Source organism: Anguilla rostrata, chromosome 2 (assembly GCF_018555375.3).
Source record: "Anguilla rostrata isolate EN2019 chromosome 2, ASM1855537v3, whole genome shotgun sequence".
In the NCBI taxonomy this organism is placed as follows: Eukaryota; Metazoa; Chordata; class Actinopteri; order Anguilliformes; family Anguillidae; genus Anguilla; species Anguilla rostrata.
Window position 1 is genome coordinate 67,510,143 of NC_057934.1, and position 24,194 is coordinate 67,534,336.

Below are 24,194 nucleotides of genomic sequence, written 5' to 3' on the forward strand. Positions count from 1 at the left end.
TGGACCGTCAGTCAGTGTGCGGACAAACATGAGCGTTTTGCACCTGCTGTTAGGGGGAGTAGTTTCAGTAACCTACTTCTCATTTAACAAATGTAAGCCTTTGGCCTTCGTGTTACTATGGCAAAGGACAATGCTCCAATCACAACAGCTGAACCACAAAACCATTATGTCAGAAGCAAGTCAGGAACGGTCTGTTCCAACATGGACATTATAATGGTGTAATCATTTGAGTCCAGTGTCATCACATGCATACTGGCGTCATTATCCAAGTATTGTTATGCTCAGAACTTATGATGTTATAATGGAACTATGCTCACATGGCTGTCCATAAGCTCACCATTAGTGAGGTTTGTTGCTTATGTTTACTGTCATACCCCTAACCAGAGCCCCCAGAAACCCTTTATTACCAATATCTTTCAAGTTTTCCGTCATAGCCACGTTTAAATTACCTGGGTCTACCAGACGAAGACTAGGCAATCGAATCCTGTTCATTTCTTAAACTGCAAATTAATAGATTTAATATCTATATTATTATTCATGTATGTTAGCATGTCTGTACATGAATTGTCATTTGGAGAATGAACGAAACCTAAACGATAATACCAAATTCTACACGGGGTGTGTGAAAGTTGAGCTGATGTTTCTTCACGGAATCATTTAGCAGCAGGACCGGAAACGAAGCTGCTGACAACTTCCACACGTGTGGAACATGTACACACATTGAGGCTTCAGTGGATTTGGGATGCAGCATTTGTAACTATATTGTGCCAGATCATCCAGAAGCTCAGGAAGCTGTAATAGTTATATACACCTGAAGCAACTGAAATATGGCGGAAATAATCCAACAACGGATTGAGGACAGGATTCCGGAATTAGAGCAGCTGGAAAGAGTGGGACTATTCACCAAAAATGAAGTCAAGTAAGTCATCTCGTTGGCTGAATTACCTGGCTAGCTATATTATCTGTGTTGCTGGAGGCAAAATAGGCATTACATGGCACGCGCCGCTAAGATACATTCTCTTTTAACTGTTTGCTTCATTTGCAAATAAGAGCTAGCTACCTAGTTTGTTGGCGGTTTGATGAAGTACTATCCTTCCCATCCGATGTTCTATCCCATCGCCGGAGCAGCGATAAAAGCGAAACGATCTGTGTGTTTCAGGGCTATGATTAAAAAAGCAACGGCCCTGGAATACAAGTTGCACAGAGTGACAATATGCAAAGAAGATTTCATCACATATATACAGGTGAGTGGTCTTGCAGAATGGACAGTTTTTGGCTACACGTAATTGCAAGTACGCTGTGTGATAATAGCTCTTAAACCTTAGTTTATGTTCTTGGTAGAAATGCAGAGTTGTTAGTAAATCACTAACCGCGGCACTGATATACCATGAACAAACGTATAACCTATTTTATAATAGACTGTGTTCACTAATTTCAGTTATGTCTTTCTTCCAGCATGAGATTAACGTCTTGGAGCTGATAAAGAAGAGAAGATCGGTAAACTAGCTTTCCGAGTTTATTATTGTACAGTGTTATCGGCTTGTGGAAAAAATGGTAACATGGGAACTGTGCAGAATGAAACATTAATCAGTTTGATTATATTATTTAGCTCCTGGATATGTAGGCGAGGTCACGCCGCAAAACGTAGTCTGGATCTCAAGGCGAGCAGTGCTGACAGTAGCCTATAAAACTTGCTAGGACCAATGACTACTTCATCGATTGTTTGGAAATGGTGCTATATTGCTTTCTTTTGTTAACAAAAAATAAGGTTTTCAAGATGGTGGACGGTTCTTATTTTTCATGTCTTTGACTTTCAGCGCATTGGTTACCATTTTAAGAGGGAAGAGATCGAATTGACCATCATGCAGAGAATAAACAACGTTTTCCGACGAGCAACTGCAAAGTGGAAGGTACAGGTCTTCCTCAGACAACCGACCTGCACACGGAAATTTGGCAGTGAATACACTGATGCATGAAACTGTCTGTGTTCAGGACTAAATATATTTGCCTTACATTTATAGGATGATGTGCAGCTGTGGCTGTCCCATGTTGCCTTCTGTAAGAAATGGGTATGTCAAACAAGTAATTTCCTCATTACTTTTTCAGACAATAGGCATTAGTTAACCTTTATTGTTGTGCTTCCCCCCCCCCATAACCAGAACACAAAGTCTCGACTCAGCAAGGTTTTCTCCTCTATGCTGGCCATCCATCCCGACAAACCAGGTAAATTTACACAAAATAGTTCAGTTTAATTGGTTTAAATTATTTGGGATGTGACGTTTTCTGTAATAAGCCACGCCCTCTTATTATAAACTGTGTGTCTAATGGATGCCACACGTGACCCATACTCGGCTCAACTCAGACCCGACTTAGCTCAGCCATTGATAAATCAGCCTCTGTTTAACCAGTGTACTCATGAGTAAAAAAAAAAAGAGCGGTTACATTTATGAAAATTGAACAATTAACACGTTGAGTGTTTTCGTTACAATTGAATCAGTTATGATTTTGATCAGATGTTGTCTGCAGGTGTGTTTTTAAAAACAATTTTATAGACCAAGCCCATCTGAAATTTAAGATATCAGCCAGTGACTAGGGAGGTTATTGTAATTTGGATTCTGTGTGAATAATTGTATTCAAAGTCATCATATTGGGGAATTTTATAATATACCTCATGTACTGGCTATTTGGGGGTTCAGGCCTGGTGTTTGCTCTGTTTGTAGTGAAGGGCAGACAGAATGACTGGCTTCCTCTTTCCCATTTAGCCCTGTGGATCATGGCTGCCAAGTTCGAGATGGAGGATCGGAATTCGTCTGAAAGTGCCAGGCACCTTTTCTTGCGGGCTTTGCGCTTTCACCCCAAGAGTGAGAAAATCTACCAAGAGGTGAGGAGCGGGTTTAGTCCCTGTGTTGTTACCATTTTTATACGGTCTATGGTTGTTACTTAGGGGGAGAACCCCGATCACACCGGCCATCCAGCTAAAAATACTGGAGGAGCTATCAGGTCCTCTTAAGTCTAACACCCCAAAACTGCATCTGAGGACAAAGGCAAGCTTTTGGCTGCCATTCTCACGCTTGCGGTGTCTTGGTCTTGGTGTTCTCTGATATGGCTGAGATCATGGTTTATTCAACAGCGCAGTCAGAACTAGATTTTGTGTGTGTCTGTCTGTGTCTGTCTGTGTGCGTGTGTGTGTGTGTGTGTGTGTGTGTGTGTGTGGGGGGGGGGGGGGGGGGGGGGGGCAGTGCACTCTGACATCATCCTGACTCGTCTCCCTCATCTCTCCGGACAGTACTTGCGCATGGAGCTGATGCACGCGGAGAAGCTGAGGAAACAACAGCAGGAGCTGGAGCAGGCCAAGGTGGACCTGGTGGGTTCGGCCTCAGATTCTGAATATCAAACCGGATTGGCAGCTGGTTTGTCCCTCTGTCCTGTGTGCTTTGTGGCTTCATGAGGTTCCTGGTCGGTAAAGTGGTTTCCGGTGATGTATTGCAACTTATGAAAATTGATAATGAGGCATCTGAAATTTTTAAGCTTGAATGTTAGGAACATGGAGCCAGACATCATTTGTCAGGAGAATCTGTGGATAATTCTCCCCCCTCCCCTACATATCCTGTCAATGATGGACTGAGTTTTCCTTTGACAGGGTCCTAATATGAGCCTTTTATGTTCCACAGGGAGAGTACGAGTTCTCCGCAGAGATCATGGATGCTAGGCTGGCTGAGATTGTATACAGAGACGCAACTGAAAAAATTCAAGGTACAATTTTGATATGTACCGCACAGCTCTGCATGAAAACTGTTTTGATTGTTTGAGTAGTGCAATGCAGAGGCCTGTTACCCGTGTGCTCTTCCCAGGCGCTGAGTTTGTGCTGTCCCTCTTGAAAATTGCTGAGATTTTCGACTTCACGAAGACACTGCAGGACTTCATAATTCAGGAGTGAGACTGGATTTTGTGTTCTCTTATTTATCATGAACTAAATAATGCAGGTAGTGAACCACAGAATGGCATGATGTAGGTTTTCATCATTTCTGTGTGTGTGTGTGTCTGTGTGTGTGTGTGTTCAGCCTGCAGAGCAGATACGCCGACGACCCCCTCACCTGGGACTATATGGCCAAGCGGGAGTTGGAGGCGGGGTTGGGGGCGGAGATGGGGGCGGTGCCATCGACGGCCAAGGGCCGTGCGACGGACATCGCCAGGAGAGAGGAGCGGTGCTGCCTGGTGTACGAGGAGGGCCTGACGAGCCTCAATTCAGGTACATAGACTGGCTGACAGGCTCCGACACCCACACAAACATTGCACCGTATAGACGGACAGGTGGTACGTGTATATACGCACACCCAACTGGCACTGAATGTTCCTTCAACTGCGGAAAAACTGTGCTTTCCTGTACTCGTGTTTTTGTTGCGTATGCTGATTTTGTCGATTGTGCGCGGCTTTCCTCCATATGGCTTTCCCCCCCCCCCCCGTTCCTACAGAGGCCATGTGGTCCTGTTACATCACCTTCTGCTTGGACAGATTCAAGAGGAAGACCAACGTCCAGGAGCTCAAGGACAAGGTAACCTTGGGCACTAAGCCTGTAGCCTCCTCATCATGGAGCCTGTAGCCGGAGGAAATCTGGGATTTAAAAAATAACGGCTGTGAGCGGTTTTTCTGTGAATTCAGAACCGTGTGAAATGAAAGGTGGTCATCGGTCCTCTCCTGTGCTTGACCTGGGCGTGTCCATGTTTTTCCAGAGGCAGGAGAAGCTTCTGGAAGCGCTTCAGAGGGCCGATGAGTCCTCGCTGCTGCAGGAGCCTTTCTACAAGAAATGGGTGAGAGGACAGCGCTCTATGGTACATTGCCTAACCCCTCCCCTTCAGTGCTTGAAGAGACTACAAACACTCCAGACTTTCCTCGTGTTGTCTGTCTGAGGCGCGCTTAGGCTGAGCAGCTCATATTGAGTGTATTAGGAGTGCACGCATCATGGGGCGACATAGCTCAGGAGGTAAGAGCGGTCGTCTGGCAGTCTGGAGGGTTGCTGGTTCGATCCCCCGCCCCGGGCCGTGTGTCGAAGTGTCCCTGAGCAAGACACCTAACCCCTAATTGCTCCCAACTGAGCTGACTGGTACCTTGCATGACAGCCTTTCACCGTTGGTGTGTGAGTGTGTGTGTGTGAATGAGAGGCATCAATTGTAAAGCGCTTTGGATAAAAGCGCTATATGAACGCAGTCCATTTTACCATTTACGCACAAACTGAAAATCTTTTTTTTTTTTTTGCAAACTATAGATTTGTGGGTGTAGAATTTAGAGTAGCCCAGGTGGGGCACTGCTCTGCCCCTTACAGGATTGTTTTTACTCCATTGCTCCAGAAATAATAATTCCAAGATTGTAAAGTTGTATCAAGTGGACTGACTGAATATTTTTGATGAATGCATCCTGTAATATACAGGCTAGAGCCAATTATGTGACTCCTGTGTAGCACTGACAGAGTTCATGACCTAGAGGAGGGTTCTGGAAAGTCAGGAGTATTATCAGAATTTGGGTCAGAAATTGTAGGTAGTTAGGTGTGCACAGTAGTTATCCAATTTTATGTTCCACGTATAATTGTTACAATTTTTTTGGAAAGTACTTTGAATTCAATGGATGGAAAGTGTTATATGTTTAAAAAAAAAAAAAAAATGTATGAAATAATGTAAACTCTGTGTCCAGTTGCAGGTCTTGGTTGCAGCAGGAGATACTGAGAGTGCATCTCGAGTCGCCATGGCAGCCACAAAGCGCTTCAGCCAATCGGTGCAGACCTGGAGCTGCAGCTTGCAGTTGCTGGTGCAGCTGGGGAGTGCCGATGCCGGCAGGCTATTCCAGGAAGCACTGAAACACGTGAATCCCAAGGTAGCAGCGCTGCGCAGTATATGGGGCAGGTCTGAAATATGAACACCAGAAATGCCCTGATTCCAGTTATCTTCTCATAATGAAAAAATGCTCTGGGCTAAATCCATCTTATCTTGTCCTTCACCGATTTATCCAAAGGCCTGCCAACTTCCTCAGACTGAAATGGGGTTAAAAAAAAAAAAAACTCCTTCTGTAGCCATACACGGCCTAGTACTAATTAAACAAAAGTAGTAGTGAGTAGTCATTGTTTTGGCTGGTGTGACCTGAGGTGAAACAAGTAGCAGTATGCGTGGGATTACATAGGTCATTACATAAGGCCTCACTGCTACAAAGGACTGTTTATCCTGAAACATGTGGACTTCACAGCCCCCATTTCAGCGCGCGCACGTTAAGTTGAAGTTCTGCTGACGGTACGTTAAAATGTTTGGTCCTGCGTGGATTTCGGACCAGCTGTCCCGCGGTTGCCGGAAAGCTTGTGTAGAAAACGGGGGGGGCAGTGTGTGGTTATGGTTTGTTTGACTTCCCCAGGAGAGTCTCCCGCTGTGGCTGCTGCAGGTAGAGTGGAGTGCCTCCAGTCAGAGCCCCGAGGACACAGAGGCCCTATTCCAGGTACCCTATACCGGCTCCCCCCTGCACGTCTGGATCAGTAATACGGGGCATGCCGCCCCGCCGAGGCATGACTGGAAGGGATGGCATACCTGCCATCCCAGTACATTCATACAAAACTCTAGTCCTCTGACATGCTTGGTTACGATCTACCAATTCTTCACTGTCCAGCTGATTGTTCCAGTAAATCTAATGGAAAGTTATCATTAAAATATGAGTCCCCTTCCTTCACAGGTCACTGTCCTCGTCCTATCCTATTAAAATTATATTTTGCGTTCTGTTGCCATTTATTTGCCAAACACCCACGCAGCTAACTTAATAGTGTTTAGGCCAGGCCTATTATGAAGCAAGCTTGGTAAGGATGAAACTTTGCCATTCAGTCCTGTGACCTTGTAGAATTTGCTTTTGCTGTTTTCAGAGGGGTCTGTCCTCCCCGGTACCTGCCGTGTCCATGGAGATGAAGGAGAAGTACCTGGACTGGTCCTACAGAACTGGCGGGTACAAGAAGGCCAGAAAGACCTTCACTAGGTACAGGCCTGAGGATGACTACTTTCACTCAATTAAAGAACTGTCTGTCTGCTATGAACAGTGACTGACACAGCCAAACCTACTGTGACTAATGCCGTTGACGAACTAGATGCTTTAAAATATTCCCCCAGATTATCTTACTTTTTGTATATACAGTGCATACATCATTTAAAAATATGCCCCAGAAATGTACTGATCATCCTTTTGCTTGCAGTTTACACGAGAGCCGCCCCTTCTCCAAGGCATTTTTTACCAGAATGATCCAGATAGAGAAAGAGCAGGTAAGGCTCGGGTATGACATTTCATTCGCCAACGTCCTTCTCTCCAGGACACGAGTATGAGCCTACTTTATGTGACGAGGTTTGAAAATCCGTGCAAAACGTACGTCAGCCATGTTAATGCTTGTGTGCGTGGTCCTCTGAAACTTCTGTAGCGTGTCAGAATTTTCACAGTATCCTTGTCTGTGCTGTCACAGTGGGAAATGTGGCCACATGTTTAACCCCACACAAATGCCTGTGTGTTGCAACACCATGATTTGTCAAGACCGTACAAAGCCAGAGTGCCAATCTTGTTTTCACAGGAACTTCCAAAGATCAGCAATCTGAGGGACTACTACGAGCGGGCGCTCAGAGAATTCGGCTCGACAGACGACGGTGAGCGTTCTTGTGCGGACGGCAGAGCTCGCATCAGGAAATCGGGGCCTGCGCAACAGGTTTTCCACACTCACAGTGCCTTGACCTTTAATGCGTGTGTCCAAGGGCATCGGGTGTGGTAGTGCAAACATCTTTGTGACACAAACGCAGACAAGCGAACGCAGAAGAGCCAAAATGGAACACGCAGAAGTGCAGTGCAACTCTTGGTAAGGAAACGGGCCCCCCGTTTTGCTGCATTGTTTCTGAAAATGTGCCTCGCGATCTTTGCAGAGCTGTGGCTGAGTTACATCAGGGAGGAGCTCAGCCCCCGGGGCAACCCAGAGAACTGCGGGAAGATTCACTGGCGAGCCATGAAGAGCCTGGAGGGCCAGTGCGTGGAGAACTTCGTTTCCCAGTACACCCTGCTGCAGACGGGCCACATCTAGAGCGCCCGCTCCGTTTACACTGCCAGGAGCTGGCAGCCACGGCGACGCTCACATTTCACTGTTTGTTCAGAGATGCTTTCAAACCTTCTGTCATTATGAAGGGCACAAGCGGCTGTGTTGCCAGACACGACTTTTGACTCTGAGGTTCACCTGTTCTCATTTGTTAAGGTCAGGATTTTGGTTGACTCTGGCCCCTCCCCCAGTTTGGTTTACTGGGAAATTCTGTGTCTTTTATGGCCGAAAATACACTCTACGAGCTGAGCGTGTACGAAACACAATTACAAATCCGAACAACCCGTTCTCTCAGACCTTCGTAGAATTAAACATTTATTAGAATTTAGAACATTGTTGCAATATTTAACATCAAATAAATAACTTCCTACAAAATAGTTTTTATGGGGCGTTTCTGTGCTAGTCCCTCGTGTCACATATTTTGAACTATTTAAACGGAAAAGCAGGGCTGCTCTGGTTTGGCTACATGTGCATTAACTCTTTAATCCTGGTTTGACACTTGACTTCCTGTGCCATCTGCAGGCCCTGGCACACCATTCCATACAGAAATAAAAATGGACGTGATATCACAAATGATAAATGGATAAATGAAGCACACAAACACGATTTAAACAAGAGCGTGTGTCTGTGTAGTCACCATTAGTTCACAGCTGTAGTGTTACATTCTGTTTGCTTGCAGGCGTCAATTCAGGAAATGCATTCCGATAATCTGAACATGGATAGGGTGTGGACCCAAAAGATTTCACAAATAGTATAACCTCATACGTGTAATGTACATCGGACTCTGAACTACAGTAAAGTTTCATTCTCTTTCAGTAGTCATTTGTGAATTCTTTAAACAGTATTCCACCAACACCATGTCACAAATTCAGTTCACATGTGCAAACTATTTATCAGTTTTTGGGGTCAGGTGAGGATTAAAATGCTTCCCTTTCAGCTGTCTGTGAGCTGAATGATATTAGCCACCCTCTGCTTTTAACTAATCAGCCAGTGTGCCAAGGCCAATTATGAGACTTCTGGTGGCCTGTGTTTTGGAAGAAATTACTCCATTGGAAGTGACTGATCCTGAAACCGGAGGAGCCAATCAGGTTTAGGTGCTATTTTTCATATCTATACTTTCAAATATATTTGTGTTGGAATGGGCACTCGGAATGCATGGACCTAAAAAAAAAAAAGTTTGCTTTCTGGAACAGGGCTGTTGCCCAGCGTCTACATACTACACTCTGAAAAAACCTATACCTTTAAGCCCTTTATGAACACCCCAAACATGATAAAGTACCATAATATTGCCCGTAAGGAATTACTAGGAATGCACAATAATTTGTACCTGTATCAGCAGACATCTTAAAATGAACTTGCCGGCATTAGCCGTTAAGCTAAGACTATGCCCAATGTGATGAGACAACGTTCATGCACCATGGAGGCAACACATTTCATGTGCTGCTGATGCAGTAGATTTAGTTAAATTGTCATGCACAAAAAGTAGCCTAGTCAAAGTCATTCGAAACACAAATTTATCATTTTTACCTGCCAAACTCATATAGAGCTATACAGACTCAGTAGTTCTCTAGACTCAAGCTCTCTGATTAATACAAAAGTAAGCTTCTGTATTTTGTTAGGCCAATACATTTGTTACATTTGTCCTTCATTACTGGAGAACTGTGCACATTTACTTCTATGAATGCTGGGAACTGCGGTTTGCACTTGTGATGTAGTGCAAAGCAGGGAGGTATTGGCATCGGCTGATATGATCAAGGTTAGCTAGTTTATATCAGCCCCATAGTGACCCTGTTGTGCATCCCTACATATTATATTCTTTCATGATCACAGAGTACAAAAAAAGTGTTGTGGCATGTTGGATCAATGCCCATCAGATGAGAAAAAGCAGCACAATGTAAAAATCTACAAGATGACCGATCTATACGGAAGAGAATGGCACAGCATTGACATTGACAGTCACTTCAAAAGCCAACAAATGATGTGCCTAATAACTGCAGATTTAAAGATTAAGGACACTTAAAATGTTTCCAGTTAAACCTATGATAACCTTAAAAGTGGTTTACAGTGGTTTTAGAGAGCTGTAAATTTGGTAACCTCTGCTCTGTCTGAATAGTGCTTAACATCCTTCACAAAAACATTTTTAAAAACTTTAATACAGCATACAGTATCTAAATGTAACCCAATTAAAATAGGTAAGCAATTGTACATTACACATTAAGAGCAAGACTGTAGATTCTTTGGACAATATGCCTATATTCCCTGGGAAACGTGCTGAGTATTGGCCTTGTGTGGCCCATATATTTCGTGATTTTCAAATGGAACCCCTTCCCTCCTTCAGAAGGAAATTCCAGTGAATCTACAAGCCTCAAGTCTGTCTGTAAGGGTGGCAGGACAGAGATTAGGGGGCTCATCAGATTCTAGGGAGCTCAACGGTTCCATTCTCACAGAGGTGCACCCAATCTGGCCAGATTATTTTTCCGTCACTTCTGTGATTGGCCAAGGGACTGGGTTTGATGCCCAGATTCCACAAAGTCCACTGCCTTCTCCCTGGATCGCTACTGGGACTAGGTAAGCACCATTCTATCAACTCAGGAATTCTAAAGGGTGAATTATATGCATACAGGATTTCAGTTTATCTTAGCAAGAAAAACAAATTAAAGTACTGCCCAGAAAACAGCCTCTCAAGTATGGCCACTGTTGATGGGAAATTAGTGCAAACATGAAAGAGTTTATCAGTAGTAAATGTTATGTGGCATGTCTACCTTTGAACCTGTCAACAAGAAGTACCTTAAGGCAGTGTTAAAAAAACAGACAGTTTGTGTCCCTTTTTTTTTTGTGAGTGTCAGACCAGGCTGGATTCCTGCGCCCGCAGTTGACGCACCTTGGTGCCCGCGTGCTGGCATCACCCATATGCCCTCAGTGCTTCCTCAACAGGATGTAGGTCATCAGCATGACCAGGCCCGCAGTCAGCGCTCCGATGACACACTGGTGGATAGTTATTACGTTCTCTAGTGCGTGGATGCGCTCCTCCATGGCGTTCGTGTTCACGTAGTCGTAGATCGAGGCGCCGACGCTCCACACCACCCAAACCGCGTCGACCACAGCCTTCATGGTGGGAGATACCATTGACCGGGCCCCGCCACAGGACTCAGCTGCATGAGGCACACAGAAACCCGCCTGCACTGCTCTCCCTACAGCAAGACAAATGAACAGGATGGGGATCATGACACAAAGCCCATACACTGGTAGGCCACTAGTGAGAGGGGATAAAGTGAGTCTCCCAGGGAAAGCCCTGTTTTCACTATGATGTATAAAAAAAAATAATGTGGTGTGCAGTGGGAAATACTAACAACTACCTTTAATGCCGTGATGGGTTCAGATTACACAACCCATCCCTCTTAAGGTATGCACATTTTAGAAACAAACTTTAGACTATGTTACTGCTCTAAATGACTAACAGATCGGGGGAAACTGGTCTAAAAATATTCTATTAGCTGCACAAAAGGTGCAAGCCTCATTATAGTTAATACTGAGGCGCCGCTTTTCTGATCAGTGAGTCATCTAACGTTTTCTAATATTAAAACATACCTCAAGTCAGCTGTGTCCGACATTCTAACACAGATACTTGGCAAGACTTACATGTATCTGTATCTGACGAAGCTACTTGATGGGGACCATGTTTGGTTCAGTGCTAATAGTTAGCCCTTCACGATATGTGTGCTGACATGTCTAGATAACGATAAACATTTGTAAGTAGGACATTACTAACGTTAACAATGTTCTTGTCCATCAACACAGCTACGTGGTTATGCACGTATCGCTGGTAACCAGCCAGCGGTAGACCTAGCTATACGCACTGTCTGGCTAGACTATATTCTTAGCTTGCCTACCAGCTATATAGATGAAGGTATCCTCGTTGACAAACGTTAGTCAAGCACTAAAATATTAGCTGCTTGCTAGCTACGTAGTCCTAGCATATTTTAAATAATTATATTTCGATCAGCTCATTTTGACTTATCACAAACAGCGTTGTTGTTTCGCTATGGCTTATTAGTAAGCTACAATAAGCAACACGCAACCCATTAGACTCACCAAAATGCTGCAATTCCTGGACAAACCTCAGGGAAAATATTATTAATGGACATCCGAAACGCTATGCTAGCTAGCTGCTTAGCTAGCTAGATTAAAACAATGTTGCTATCTACATCCGTAAACCGTGTCATTTTCTGGGCGCGGCGAGTGATGGTCCACTGTCGGAGGCACGTACTGGAGAGCTCCAGTACGTCAGTAAAACTCGCTAACGTAATGTGATAGAAATGGGTGCGACATTACAACATAGGTCAACTTGTTACATGTTTCATAACTTTTATTGCGATCATAGAACGACTGAACATGGCAACCTCCAAGCTAGCACACAGAGAATGTTCTCACAATGTCACTGGAATGTGCTGTCAGTGTTATAATATTGGCGCTACATGGCAGCAACATTGTGAAAGCGTTTTGTGCTAGCTGGGTTGGTCATCATTAGTGGTTAGCTAGCCGGCTTGCTAGGGCTACTTTTTCATTACATTGCTGGCATTTGCAGACGCTGTTATCCAGAGAGACTTACACAACTTTTTAACGTGCTCAGGGGTACAACGGCAGCACTTTTTATACATGAGCAAAGTGTGGAGGCCAAAAGGAACCACCCAAGATCCAAAGCACATTCCTCATCTATGAAACATGGGGGTGGGGGTGTTATGGTGTTATGTTATGGTAAAAATATGGCTGCAGTACAGGCCTGGCAGAGCATCACCAGAGAAGATACCCGGCGATTTATATGGGTCAGACTCCAACTTCAAGCAGTCGTTGCATGCAAAGGATATGTGACACAGTACTAAACATGACCACATTCATTTACATAATATTAATAACTCCCAAACATTACAGTGCCCTGAAATGGGGGGCAATGTATAAAAAATGCTGTATTTCTACATGGTGAAACCAGAGTGTAATGTAAAATACCCTTGAATAAAAGCTGAGTATGTTCACTTTAACCAAATGTGCATTGTTCCATTACAAATATAAAATTGTGGAGTACAGAGACAAATCAAGAAGAAAAAATGTCTTTGTCCCAAACATTATGGAGCTCACTGTATTTGCATACTAAGGCCTATGCTGACCTTTGATCTCATATGATAACCTTGTGTTCAGGTAGTAGGCTATACTCTAATTTCAATATATTTACTTTGACAATATATTTGCTTTTTCCATTTAAAACACTCTCAACTATCATGCTAACATCTGCCCTGCCTCAGTCATGATGGTTTCCACCCTTTATTGACATATTTACCGCACGGCTGAGCATGTTTTTGTAAAATTTTGATACTACGTTTTTTTATTTTACATTTTTCATAATTAACATTATATTCCTGTTCTTTAAGGTCTCTTCTATCTGAAAAAAAAAACATCACGGTTTACCCCTTTCCTACCAAAGTCCTGTTCTATGCCCTAATCTATGCGGAGTGATTTGTGGTGCTCTCTCGGTCTCGAAAGTGAGAAAATATGAAAAGTATTCGGCCAGCTGCTTCACGTAGTTGTGTTAAAATTCGATTATTTTTGTGCCAAATTATAAAGATGGTTGGAGCCACACACCAGTTAGGATGCCGGCCCGATTATATATTCTCATGGTTATTTCACTGTCAAAGTCAGCTCTACCGAACAGTTGAGAAGTCAGTTAAAGGGTTAAGAGTGTTGTATCAAGTCTACTCACAGATTGAGGTATTCATGCTGTTGCGTCCGAACCTGACGAACTGCATTAGCGAAAATAAACGATTTCTGTCAATAGTTTACGATAGAGTTGGCTACTTCTGTAAAGCATGTGTTTCGGTTTTACCACGAGGTGTCGCTCCAAAACACAAAAAGTGATAATCAATACAGAACGCTAATAGTGGCTACCCAGTGGCTATCGATACCTAGTGCAGTCAAAACACTCAGCAACATTATTTCCGACTCTGTCAGCGAACATGATTTATATTCCAAAAAGGAGAAAATCCTGTAAAATTGTCGGAAAGCTTCTGAATAGTTAACGGTTTATAGCCTACACTAGTAGCCTCAAGGAATATCCACGAAGGATAGGCATGCTCTCACATTCTCCTATCATGTGAGCAAATGTACGAGAAATGTAGTGACATTCGTCACTTTTGGCCGTTCTGGGTTATATTTCTTGAAAGTTGTTTCTTACCTGTTATGTTTATGACCTACGAACTAAGCATAGCCTACACCTATGTGGCTTAATAATATTATCGTATGTCTCGAAAGAGACTTTCTTTAAATTGACCTATGAAAACGATGTATCTGTCTTATCAATACGAGACATTATTTACCTAAAAAAAAAAACCTGATGCTACGCCAAATTATTTCAATTTTGTTAATAACGGTCTAATCTCATATCCATTTAGAGACTGAGTCTGGCCATTAAGTGGCGCCCGAGAAGAGCTTGATGAGGTCAGTTTTAAACAATTTTACTCGTGCGCCCATCAGCTATTGCTACAACAACAACCTCTATACCTGGTTGTTCGCAGCAGGCAGTCATGACAAGCACATTTGAACAAGTGCATCTGTCCAGGACCCGTCATTAACACACGGGGTCGCTCTACCAAAAACGAAAAGAAACAAGAAACAAGAAAATCTGGTTTTTAAATGTTTTTTTAAAGAGTGTCCTGATATTTGTAATAGCCTATACTGTTGCAACTGATACTTTTGTGGTCTTGGTGGGCCAGGCTGCACAATCCATTGTTTGTTCCAAGTAAATTGCTGCAATTTGTCCCTAAGGACTATCTTACCAAACTTGGGGTTCGTACAAGATCATGACTGATCAAAAAGGGAGGACTGGTTGAGATGGGAACACGAACTTCGCACTCAACGACTATCATTTCTGGTCTACTCATTCAAGTGAGTGGATCATGCGATTTTTTGCACGTTGTGAAGGACGCCGATCATTTAACGAGGACAGCCGTTATAAAGAAGAGCTGGGCGGCGAGGAAGGTAAAATACGTGGTCAAGTAACTTCCGTTTAATACATAGGGTATGGTACTCGTTGTGTAGTCTAGCCTATATTAAACTGGCTATTGACTTTGTAACAGCATTTGTTATAAATATAGGCTAATGCATATTGCCGAAATTCATCTTCGGTTGGAATATAGGCTAGCTTATAACGAATATTGCAACGATGAATTTTCATTAAAAAAATATTGCTTTCAGTGCAAATGGATTTGATTCCTGTATCAATAGTTAAGTTTACGAGGTTTATAGTACTGTGCTCATTCTTAACCGGCACCAGAACACATGTGCTTAGCCTACTTCTTCAATGGAACTCACCTGAAACAGACTATTCGACTGCGTTGACAGCTTGTTTACCCAAATCAATTAAAATGTGTTGTTTGGAATGTGTCAGAGGCTGGGTCTTTGCGGGCAAGGTGATTTGTCTTGATAATTTTCAACTGGCCTACAAAGTCCCAGTTTTTGGCTCATATAACCATCGTCTATAGGATAATATTTTTGATTTGGATGAAGCTGCACGGCTTTGACTCGTGTAGCCTTGGATAAAACAATTATTGCTGGAACGGTATTTTAACGGTGTTAGTGGTACATGGCTGCAAATATATACATCGAAGCGTTTGAAGATACGAACCCCCTGTAGTCTTTTATAACGTACCTGTGGTTACTGTTACACGCACAGCCGCCTTTGGTACAGTCGGTCGCATGTGCTAATATTTCATTTTAAATTTCGGAGAAAATGCACAATTTAAAATGACGACATAACACATTTTGTCTCAGAATAACGCTTACTCTTACTCTTAAAGTATGTGATAGCCTACAAATTATACTTTCCGTTAATGTGGTAGGCTAACTTCTACGCGTGAGATCCAGTACGACTGAATTGGAATATGTTGGCTATTCATGGACGTTATCCAATGAGGTTGCCAGATTTGCCGAATACGTATATCTGTAGATGTTCGTGGAAGTTGGTTAAATAGCGTTATGATTTGTGACTGTTTTCTGGGGAGTGGTATGTGAAATAAGGAAGTCTATAGTTTTTTTTTTTTTTGATAAGACTCCATTATCTTACATTCTTTTGTAGCCTATTAGATATTTTGGAACGTGGGACTTCATAAATAACACATGTTTTAGTTTTGGTAATGTATTTCCCTTCAGTGTTTTATGGGCCAGACAAAATCCTGGAACGACCCCGTTACTGGGAACCGTCCAGGATCGTAGCCTACAGATCTAAAGACTGAAGTAGCCTAGGCTACTCCTTTAACTCAATGTGCGTGAGAGAGAGAGGACTGAGGAAGAGCAATACCTGAAATAGCATAAAAACCGGAGCTGGAGTCAAAAATCCTCAAAAATCTCGCACAACTATTTTAAACTGCAAATTTATCGTATGTGATAGAAGTCCCAGCTTGCTACTAATGGTTGTTTAACTGGAATTAATCTTTTTTCGGTGTTCAGGGTAATTTAGAATAATTCGATGCCAAACCACATTGAAGTTTGAGAAAAGAGATCTACAAATAAAATGTTTAATAATTGTTACAAAACTATTATAAATCCTTGCACCATCTTCATCAGCCACATTAGAATGCTAGATATAGGCTAATATTTGTGATATATAGGCAATATAAAGTTTAAAGCATCGCATTTGAACCAGGTACCTGGGATCATAGTGTAAGAAGTTCTAAGAACTTGGCTTTCAACTTGAACTTCATTTACATTTTCATTTAAGGCTGTATCAAAGTTCAGTCTGTTGACGGTCCAGACCCTTTACTCCTGAAGAACTTAGAATATTTTCATATTTATTTTTGTTATTTATTACAGAGACAAATCTGTGTTGAATATTTTGTATGACATTAATTCCTCAGATATTTATTTTATTGTATTTTAAACATATATTATAAATGTTTGGAAACAGTTGCCATTCAGTTTGTACAAGGAATAACGAAGGACAGGACTCCTGCCTCTTTGTTTGAGTGCTTTGTCTAGTAGGCTAATGGCAAATGCTTCTCGCTTGTCTCTTGTCTAAAATAAGATCTATATTTCCTTTCATGGAATATTGGTGGTAGATCCTCATGAAATGTTACTTAGCAGAAATCCCTAAACCTTGAAAAGTATGCCACTGACCGTTTTTTTGAACTGAGTTTATACTATTTAGTAGATTTCAGATTAAGATGACAGTGGCACTGTTCCTCGGGTTTTATCACTGAAACTCACTGTGGATACTGGTTTGTGATTTTTTTGGACACTTTTTAAAAATTTAACGAAGTTTAACTAAGCTAACTAATGAATACTGATCTAGTTTTCATACCTTTTCATAGTTGTCTCCTATATATTTTCTTTTACATACATTGGATCCATTTATAGTGGAAATAGTTTATGATCTCCATATCTTGGTGTTATGTACAGTAGCCTTCTTCATATATATTTTATTTTCTATTTTTACTTCAGGTAGTTGTATGTGTGAGTATTTGGGTATTATATCTGGTAATTCTTCGTAAGAAAGTGTTGCCTTTTTGATGCTAAAAAGATAGAAGGGAATGTCCCAGTCTTGCCCTGGAAGTAAAGGAATTTCTTTACCTAGATTTTCCTCATGTTAGGCCTTCAGACAATGCAGGAGCCTCCCTGATTAATTGATTCAGTTATTATTCCCGGCATAACCGTTTTTCAAAACTGAACTAATCTTCAGGCAAATGCAGGGGCGCAGAATAATAAGAACAAGTATAAACAAATATCGTTGCTTATTCGTTTACACACGCCCAACAGTGCCTTCATAAACAAACGATTTCAGATAGAGAATTCTTTGAGGTGTCAGAACCCTTGACAGTGAAATTAAATGTAATTACCTTAACTCAGCTGGAGCAAAAAATGAATGCACATTTAAGGCCCTGAGGAGTGCTGAAATCCACTCACTTGAGCCATGCAGCAGATTTTAATTGTTTAATTATCAGTGAGATCCTTATGTTATTAAATGAAACACAATTGCAATAATAATGCTAGACATATCACGTATTTGGAATTTTAGTTAATAATAGTTAAATAATGGTTTATAGAGTAGTATCTATAGAGTGGCCTTTATTTGTATTTTATTTATACATTTGCAGTGTGTAATGTCCGAGATTGAAGCTATGAACATTCAGATTGTTTTAATGTCTGAGTTTATTATACTTTCTGATCAATAATTGAGATCAGTAATTGAGTACCATTTACTGGCATTCATTTCTTAAAATGTTTGATAAAATACTCACGTTCCTTAAAATATTTTTTTATCAGCATTCCTGTATTGTGTATAAAATATATAATACAAACATGTAGTATATATGACATGTATTTTTTTTAAATATCGATTAGCAATCTATGAAATTAATAAATTTGTTCATTCCTACTACTAGAAAAGAAATGGCAAGTCAGTCCCTGTCTAAGGAGGCTAGACTTTTTAAAAAGCAGTACAGTTTGTGCAAGTACAGTGGATATGGGAATTCTGGCATGTAGCTACACCAAGTGAGCTGATTACATTTGTGATATTTATCTGCATATAGTACTGCTGCTGCTGCCTGCCTGCCAAAAGTTCCCCGATGGAATTATACAACGGTGCAGGTCCCCTCAAACTCATCCCGTCGATGGCAGCGCTTTTTGCGATCTCCTTATCCGAGCGGCTCAGCGACTGCGATTCGCCAGTGAGTCTGCACAAGGATCCGCCACTGATCTCTGTGTCAAGTTATGGCAGGCCCCCAATGTTCTGATTACCACCGAAGGGAACGCAACAGTTGACATAGCTGGGATAATATCATATTCTTGAGACAATTTTAAAATAGAGCGCTCATTATTTAATAGTGGTTCACTGATGGCAATTGAGTGGCCTTTCTGTGTGTCTTGATTTTTTTTTTTTTTCTGCGAATGCTTAAACACTAATGAAGTAGAAAGACTCTCCCTTCTCCAAGAATGTGGATTGAACCCATTCACCCCTCTAAAAAAAACGTCTGCAAAATTTGTAGTTAAAACCCTCATAAATTGCACACACACACACAAAAAAAAATAAACGATGGCATGCGCACTCAATGTGAGTGAATCCTCTCCGGCACCCAGCCCCCCCCCCACCCCCCCCCCACCCCACCTCTTTCTTAATTTAATCTTCTCAACTGTTGGATTGTCGACAGCTGAGTCTAGTAACTTCCAGCTGCCTGGAGCTGGGACCTGATGCAGCAGCCCTGGCCCTGTCTCTGCTCTCTAAGCACCGAGCGCTTGGGTCCTGGCAACCCTCCGCAGGCCGCGCGCGGAGCAGGGCTAGCAGCGGAACAGGGCTAGCAGCGGAGCAGGGCTAGCCGCGGAACAGGGCTAGCAGCAGAACAGGGCTAGCAGCCGAGCAGGGCTAGCCGCGGAACAGGGCTAGCAGCGGAGCAGGGCTAGCACCGGAGCAGGGCTAGCAGCGGAACAGGGCTAGCAGCGGAGCAGGGCTAGCAGCGGAGCAGGGCTAGCAGCGGAGCAGAGCTAGCAGCCGAGCAGGGCTAGCAGCCGAGCAGATCTAGCAGTGGTGCGGGGCTAGCAGCCGAGCAGGGCTAGCAGCGGAGCAGAGCTAGCAGCCGAGCAGGGCTAGCAGCGGAGCAGAGCTAGCAGCCGAGCAGGGCTAGCGGCGGAACAAAGCTCCTGATATGGTGGGATACTGCTTTTTTTTAGGCCGTGGAAGAAGTTTGAGAAAGGCAGCAAGATAAGTAAGGGGCTTTTAGGGGCAGCTGTGTTTCATTAACTCAGTCATAATGCCCCTAAAAATCCTTACTGCTCTTGCAATGGTCAACAGATTTCCACGAGTGGCCCGTTTCCGACCCCTCACACGTTTACCGCGATTCCACGGAACTGACTCGCTGTGCGACGGTTTCATACGCCTATTTTTTGTATGGTTTACAATAATTATGTTTAATATTTCTTAAACTTTTTTGTTGTTGTGTTAGAACCACTGGCTATTGTGCATGTATGCAGATAACAAACATAATATGGTGTATGTATTTTTTTGTTTTTCTGCATGTTTTTTGAAGTATGACATGTATCTGACTTGTATCTGGGACTAAAATAAATAAAGTAATATGATTGCAGTCTATATATTCTATGGCTTTATTACCTTTTCACGTGTTAAAGAATTCATTGTCACTTTGCATGGCTTGTGTTTTCCAGCTTAAAGAGTGCTACTAGAATTCCACTCCAAAGTGGTTTATTTCTTAAATCCCCCTGGGACAGGGCAGTGAATGGCTGTGCATCACTGTCAGTGTAGAAGGGCACACACCTGGACACGCTCATGATGGTCTCGGTCACGTCAACGGTGTATGATTGAGCCGGAGCTGGCAGCGTAACTTTACTATTCTTTCATCTGTTGTTTATATGATTTTTTTTTTTTTTTTTTCAGTCAACATGCAGATCCGTCGCCCGCAACCGCTCCTTATTTTTGTCGTTCCAACACCCAGGATCGGAGCGATCGTGGGGTGCCGGCAGGGCACAGCCCGGCGGTTTGAGGCGTGGGGTGAGGGGGGTGAAATGTGAATAGCCCTGCAAAAGCCTCTGTTCCCTCGGTGACTCATCAGAGGCCGTTCTCCTTGCCCCCCCCCCCCCCCCCCCCCGCCCCCCGGGGCTGGAAGCGGTTGTCCCGCAGGCTGGGGGGGACCGTGGAGCTGATGAGTCAGGCCCGTGTCCTGCATCAGGAGGATGTAGGAGTTACTCATCCCAGCGTGTGGAATCTCGTACGGCTATTCCGGGACCTGGCGCGCCCCTGCTCCTCTCGTTAGCGCTCCCGCCGCGACAGGCTCAGCCCGAGGAGGCCTCGCGCGTCCCAGGCACGAGCGCACCCGCTCCTCTGGACCCTGTCTATGAGTCCGCCTCGGTCAGGGGGCGGGGGAGGGGGGGTTTGGAGCGCTGGCAAAATTCAAAATTCGGCAGCGCTATCTTTGGGAATATAGCGTAGAACCAGGGCCCGGTTCCGTGTTTAAGTGAACTGCGCAGGGACTAATGGGACATCGGCCTTTGAATTGCGCTGGTTTAGTTAACTGCATTTAAGGTTTCGGAGTTCAGAGGGTTGAACGAGGGGTGGCTTTTCATGCCAAGCACACAGTATGGGTGTGTCTGGGGTGGGGGGGAGGGGTGGGATTTCAGAGGGTTTTGTAGTTTTGTTTTCCAACTCAACTATTAGTTCAGGTGAGGAGTTAACAATGACAGATAAAAGAAAATAGACTATCAAATTAAAACAAGACATTGTTTTCCATCTAGAATGGAGAACAGAGCAGTGGGGAAAAAAAGGGGTGTAGTGATGAAGAAGAAACAGGCACAAACACATCTCGGCTTGCAAGGGTGTTGATGGATTACAACTGGGAGCCGAAGCAGGGACGGGTAATAGTTTACACTACAGTGCGAAACTCCGAAGCGGCGGTTTTTACTCCGGTACGCCACTGAGCGCGCTCAGTCTCCAGCGCGGAGGAACTTTTGCACTGTACAGTGCGGTGGGATGGTGGCAAACACACACGCATAAAGAAATGAAAGAAATGGAGGAGCGGAACGCGTTCCTGACGCGTCCAGCCCCCGCTGTGGGCTCCCTTCGTGTCTGTGGGAGTTCTGCGCGGAGTCCGCAGGCCCACTGGCAACGCAGTTTTATGGGAGTGATTTACATGTGAGCAGGTGGCGGTGTATCAATGCAAGGCAGGCAGCCAGGGGTGGGGGGGGGGTGGGGGGTGGGGGGAGGGGGCCAGGGGGTGACTCAGTCGGGTAGTCAGGCACACCCAGCGTGGTGAGCCTAGCCCTCCCCTTCAGCTTCATCTGGGCCGCGCAGAGATCCGCCGATCGATTGTGAGTGTCGCGAGGCCTGCCGAGGCCAAATCTATGACCCAGCGCCCCAAACGGCGGCTCGGGACTCGCGCAAAAAACAAAAAACCACGAGCACCTTCGAGAGAGCCTAGCGAGTGAGGTGTGGGCTAGCCTTCGCCCCCCCCCCCCACACCCACACCCCCCTCCTCGTGAGAGCTTCTAGCATCTGTGGCATATTTCCGAAATTAGGAGCCCCCCTCACATATGGTGTTTGAATTTGAGCCTGATGCCTTCTGATGCATCGCTTAGGTGTGAGGCGAGGGGTGAGAGAACGGTGCCGTTGCACGCTGGATAAACACTGTCCGTTTGCAGGGGCGTAGAGTGACCGTTCCTCGGTTTCGCCAGTGCTCGACATACAAACTGTTTGCTTAGAATTGTGTGAAAGCGAAGAGTAATAGCTCGCTTGACAGTTTATTGTTTACTTTGTTTAAGAAATAAGACTGCCAAAAACTCAGCAAAAAAACAAAACAAAAAAAAAAACAGGAATTGCAGCCAAATTCATGTTTCCTGTACGCTTGTGCTCCAAGTGTCTGGGCCATTGCGGTTCTGCTTCATTACAATGCAGCTCCGCCAAGGATAAATGTCAGCGACTTGTCATCCAGCTATGTGCAACAACCTAAATATGTGTCACACGATAATGCCTATATGCTTTCGTACCCGAGACGCAAAATTATCACCATGCTGTGGAGCCAAAGGCTGGCTGGCAAATCATGTGAATATAAAAAGCAGCCGCCAGCAGTGATACATGCGCTGCTTCCAAAGGGGTTGGTCCCGCTTAAGGACCGGCTCGGTATGGTCACGTGGTCTATGGTCTGGTATTAATTGGAGCGATACCATAGCAATGCCAACAGCAACTGTGGTTAGTGGGTCTGAATGGGAATGCCTGCTTTGCAGTAGCTTTACCCAGGGAGGGAGGGTTGCAGTGGGCATAATTGTTACCTTCAGTATGCACTTATTGCACATTGCTACAGATAAAACCGCCTGCCAAATAACTGTAATGTAATATACATATATATATATATATATATATATATATATATATATATATATGATGTTACTGTCTCACGAGTATCAAGGGTCAGTTTCTGTGTGTGTGTGTGTGTGTGCTTCTCCAAGGCAGTGACTATGCAGCAGCTCTCTTGAAGCTGTGGAGTTTGTTGCTCATGTACATGCTGGCACACGAGAGTGAAGAGAAAACGGGGTAAATGCTGTTAAAATGCCTGACGAGGCTGTCAGTGAGTGCGGCGGTATGAAACCGATCATTCCAGGGTGGGGAGGAAGTGGCGAAAGAAACGTTAGGAAACTGTTGGGTGATTCATCGTGTTTAAGGCACTGTTCTGGCGCGTGGATGGGTCCCCTGGGCCTGTTTGGTATGAAACCTGGACCGGGCCAGGGGGCTAACCAGCAACCCCCGCACAGTTGGCCCTAGATATGAGATGGGATGGGATGGGATGGGATGTAGGTTTCGGTCGGTTGGGATGACAGCATCACAACCCAATCAGTCCGGTCAAGTTTGTCTGTTGAGCTGAAGTGTCTTGACTTGTTGACTTGACAGTGAACCACACTGTCCTGAACAGAGGCGTTGATGAGCATTCCAGTGTTGGCATGACTGGGCATTCAAATTCAGGGAGAAACTGATAATGTAAAACATTAGCACTGGGGAAATAAATGGACAGAGTGGACTACTGCCTGCCCAGAATGATAATGGTGTTCGAAGTGCTTTGGAATATTTGCGAAGCTATTGGTTTGCTGTTGGTGTGTGTGAACAGACTCAAGTTGTCTGTAACCACCCCTTCCACTCCACGTGATTATCCTGCTACGGTTGCTTCACACTTTGGCATAAGAGATGCCCTTCATTGCGAACCATGAAGGTTACAGGGACAAATCTCTAGGGTGCTCCATTTTACTTTTTTTTTTAACTGAAAGTCATTTAACTGAAAGTCAAAATTCCACACGAAAACTCACTTAACACAAGACTGATTTTTTTATGCGGCAACCAAGTCCCCCTTTTTTTTAACCAACAGTTGTGGTCCTCTCACCCAGGATATGTTCATGTCCAATAATGGTTTATGAACTCAGTTTTTTTCTGTGGTTCTACACAGAATTTCAGCTGTTTCAGATCTTTTGGATTCTCGGCATGAGTCGAGGAGTGGTGGTGCGGCAAAAATGCTAAGAAGCGTGCCAAATGAGTCCGCCTAATGACACAATTCTGGGAACAGTGTGCAAGAGGAGT

General features: G+C 43.9%; 1 protein-coding gene and 2 long non-coding RNA genes across 3 annotated transcripts; 2 read left to right on the top strand and 1 right to left on the bottom strand.

The window, feature by feature from the left end:
• Positions 1 to 640: 640 nt before the first annotated feature.
• Positions 641 to 8,904, top strand: utp6 (UTP6 small subunit processome component). The gene is made up of 19 exons (XM_064324207.1): positions 641 to 919; positions 1,160 to 1,244; positions 1,456 to 1,497; positions 1,818 to 1,910; positions 2,022 to 2,069; positions 2,160 to 2,223; positions 2,763 to 2,881; positions 3,287 to 3,364; positions 3,672 to 3,753; positions 3,852 to 3,933; positions 4,062 to 4,249; positions 4,473 to 4,552; positions 4,731 to 4,808; positions 5,686 to 5,865; positions 6,394 to 6,474; positions 6,890 to 6,999; positions 7,214 to 7,280; positions 7,580 to 7,652; positions 7,923 to 8,904. Exons 1-19 carry the CDS (start codon positions 828 to 830, stop codon positions 8,075 to 8,077), a joined length of 1,797 nt encoding a protein of 598 aa, XP_064180277.1. The 5' UTR covers positions 641 to 827; the 3' UTR covers positions 8,078 to 8,904.
• LOC135249016 (uncharacterized) lies at positions 8,376 to 12,818 on the bottom strand. The gene is made up of 2 exons (XR_010328543.1): positions 12,182 to 12,818; positions 8,376 to 11,280 (listed from the first exon to the last, which is right to left on the bottom strand). It is a non-coding gene; the product is annotated as an uncharacterized LOC135249016 (long non-coding RNA).
• A 1,773-nt stretch (positions 12,819 to 14,591) lies between these two features.
• On the top strand, positions 14,592 to 20,208 carry LOC135249017 (uncharacterized). Its single transcript, XR_010328544.1, has 2 exons — positions 14,592 to 15,115; positions 18,661 to 20,208. It is a non-coding gene; the product is annotated as an uncharacterized LOC135249017 (long non-coding RNA).
• The last annotated feature ends 3,986 nt before the right edge of the window (positions 20,209 to 24,194 follow it).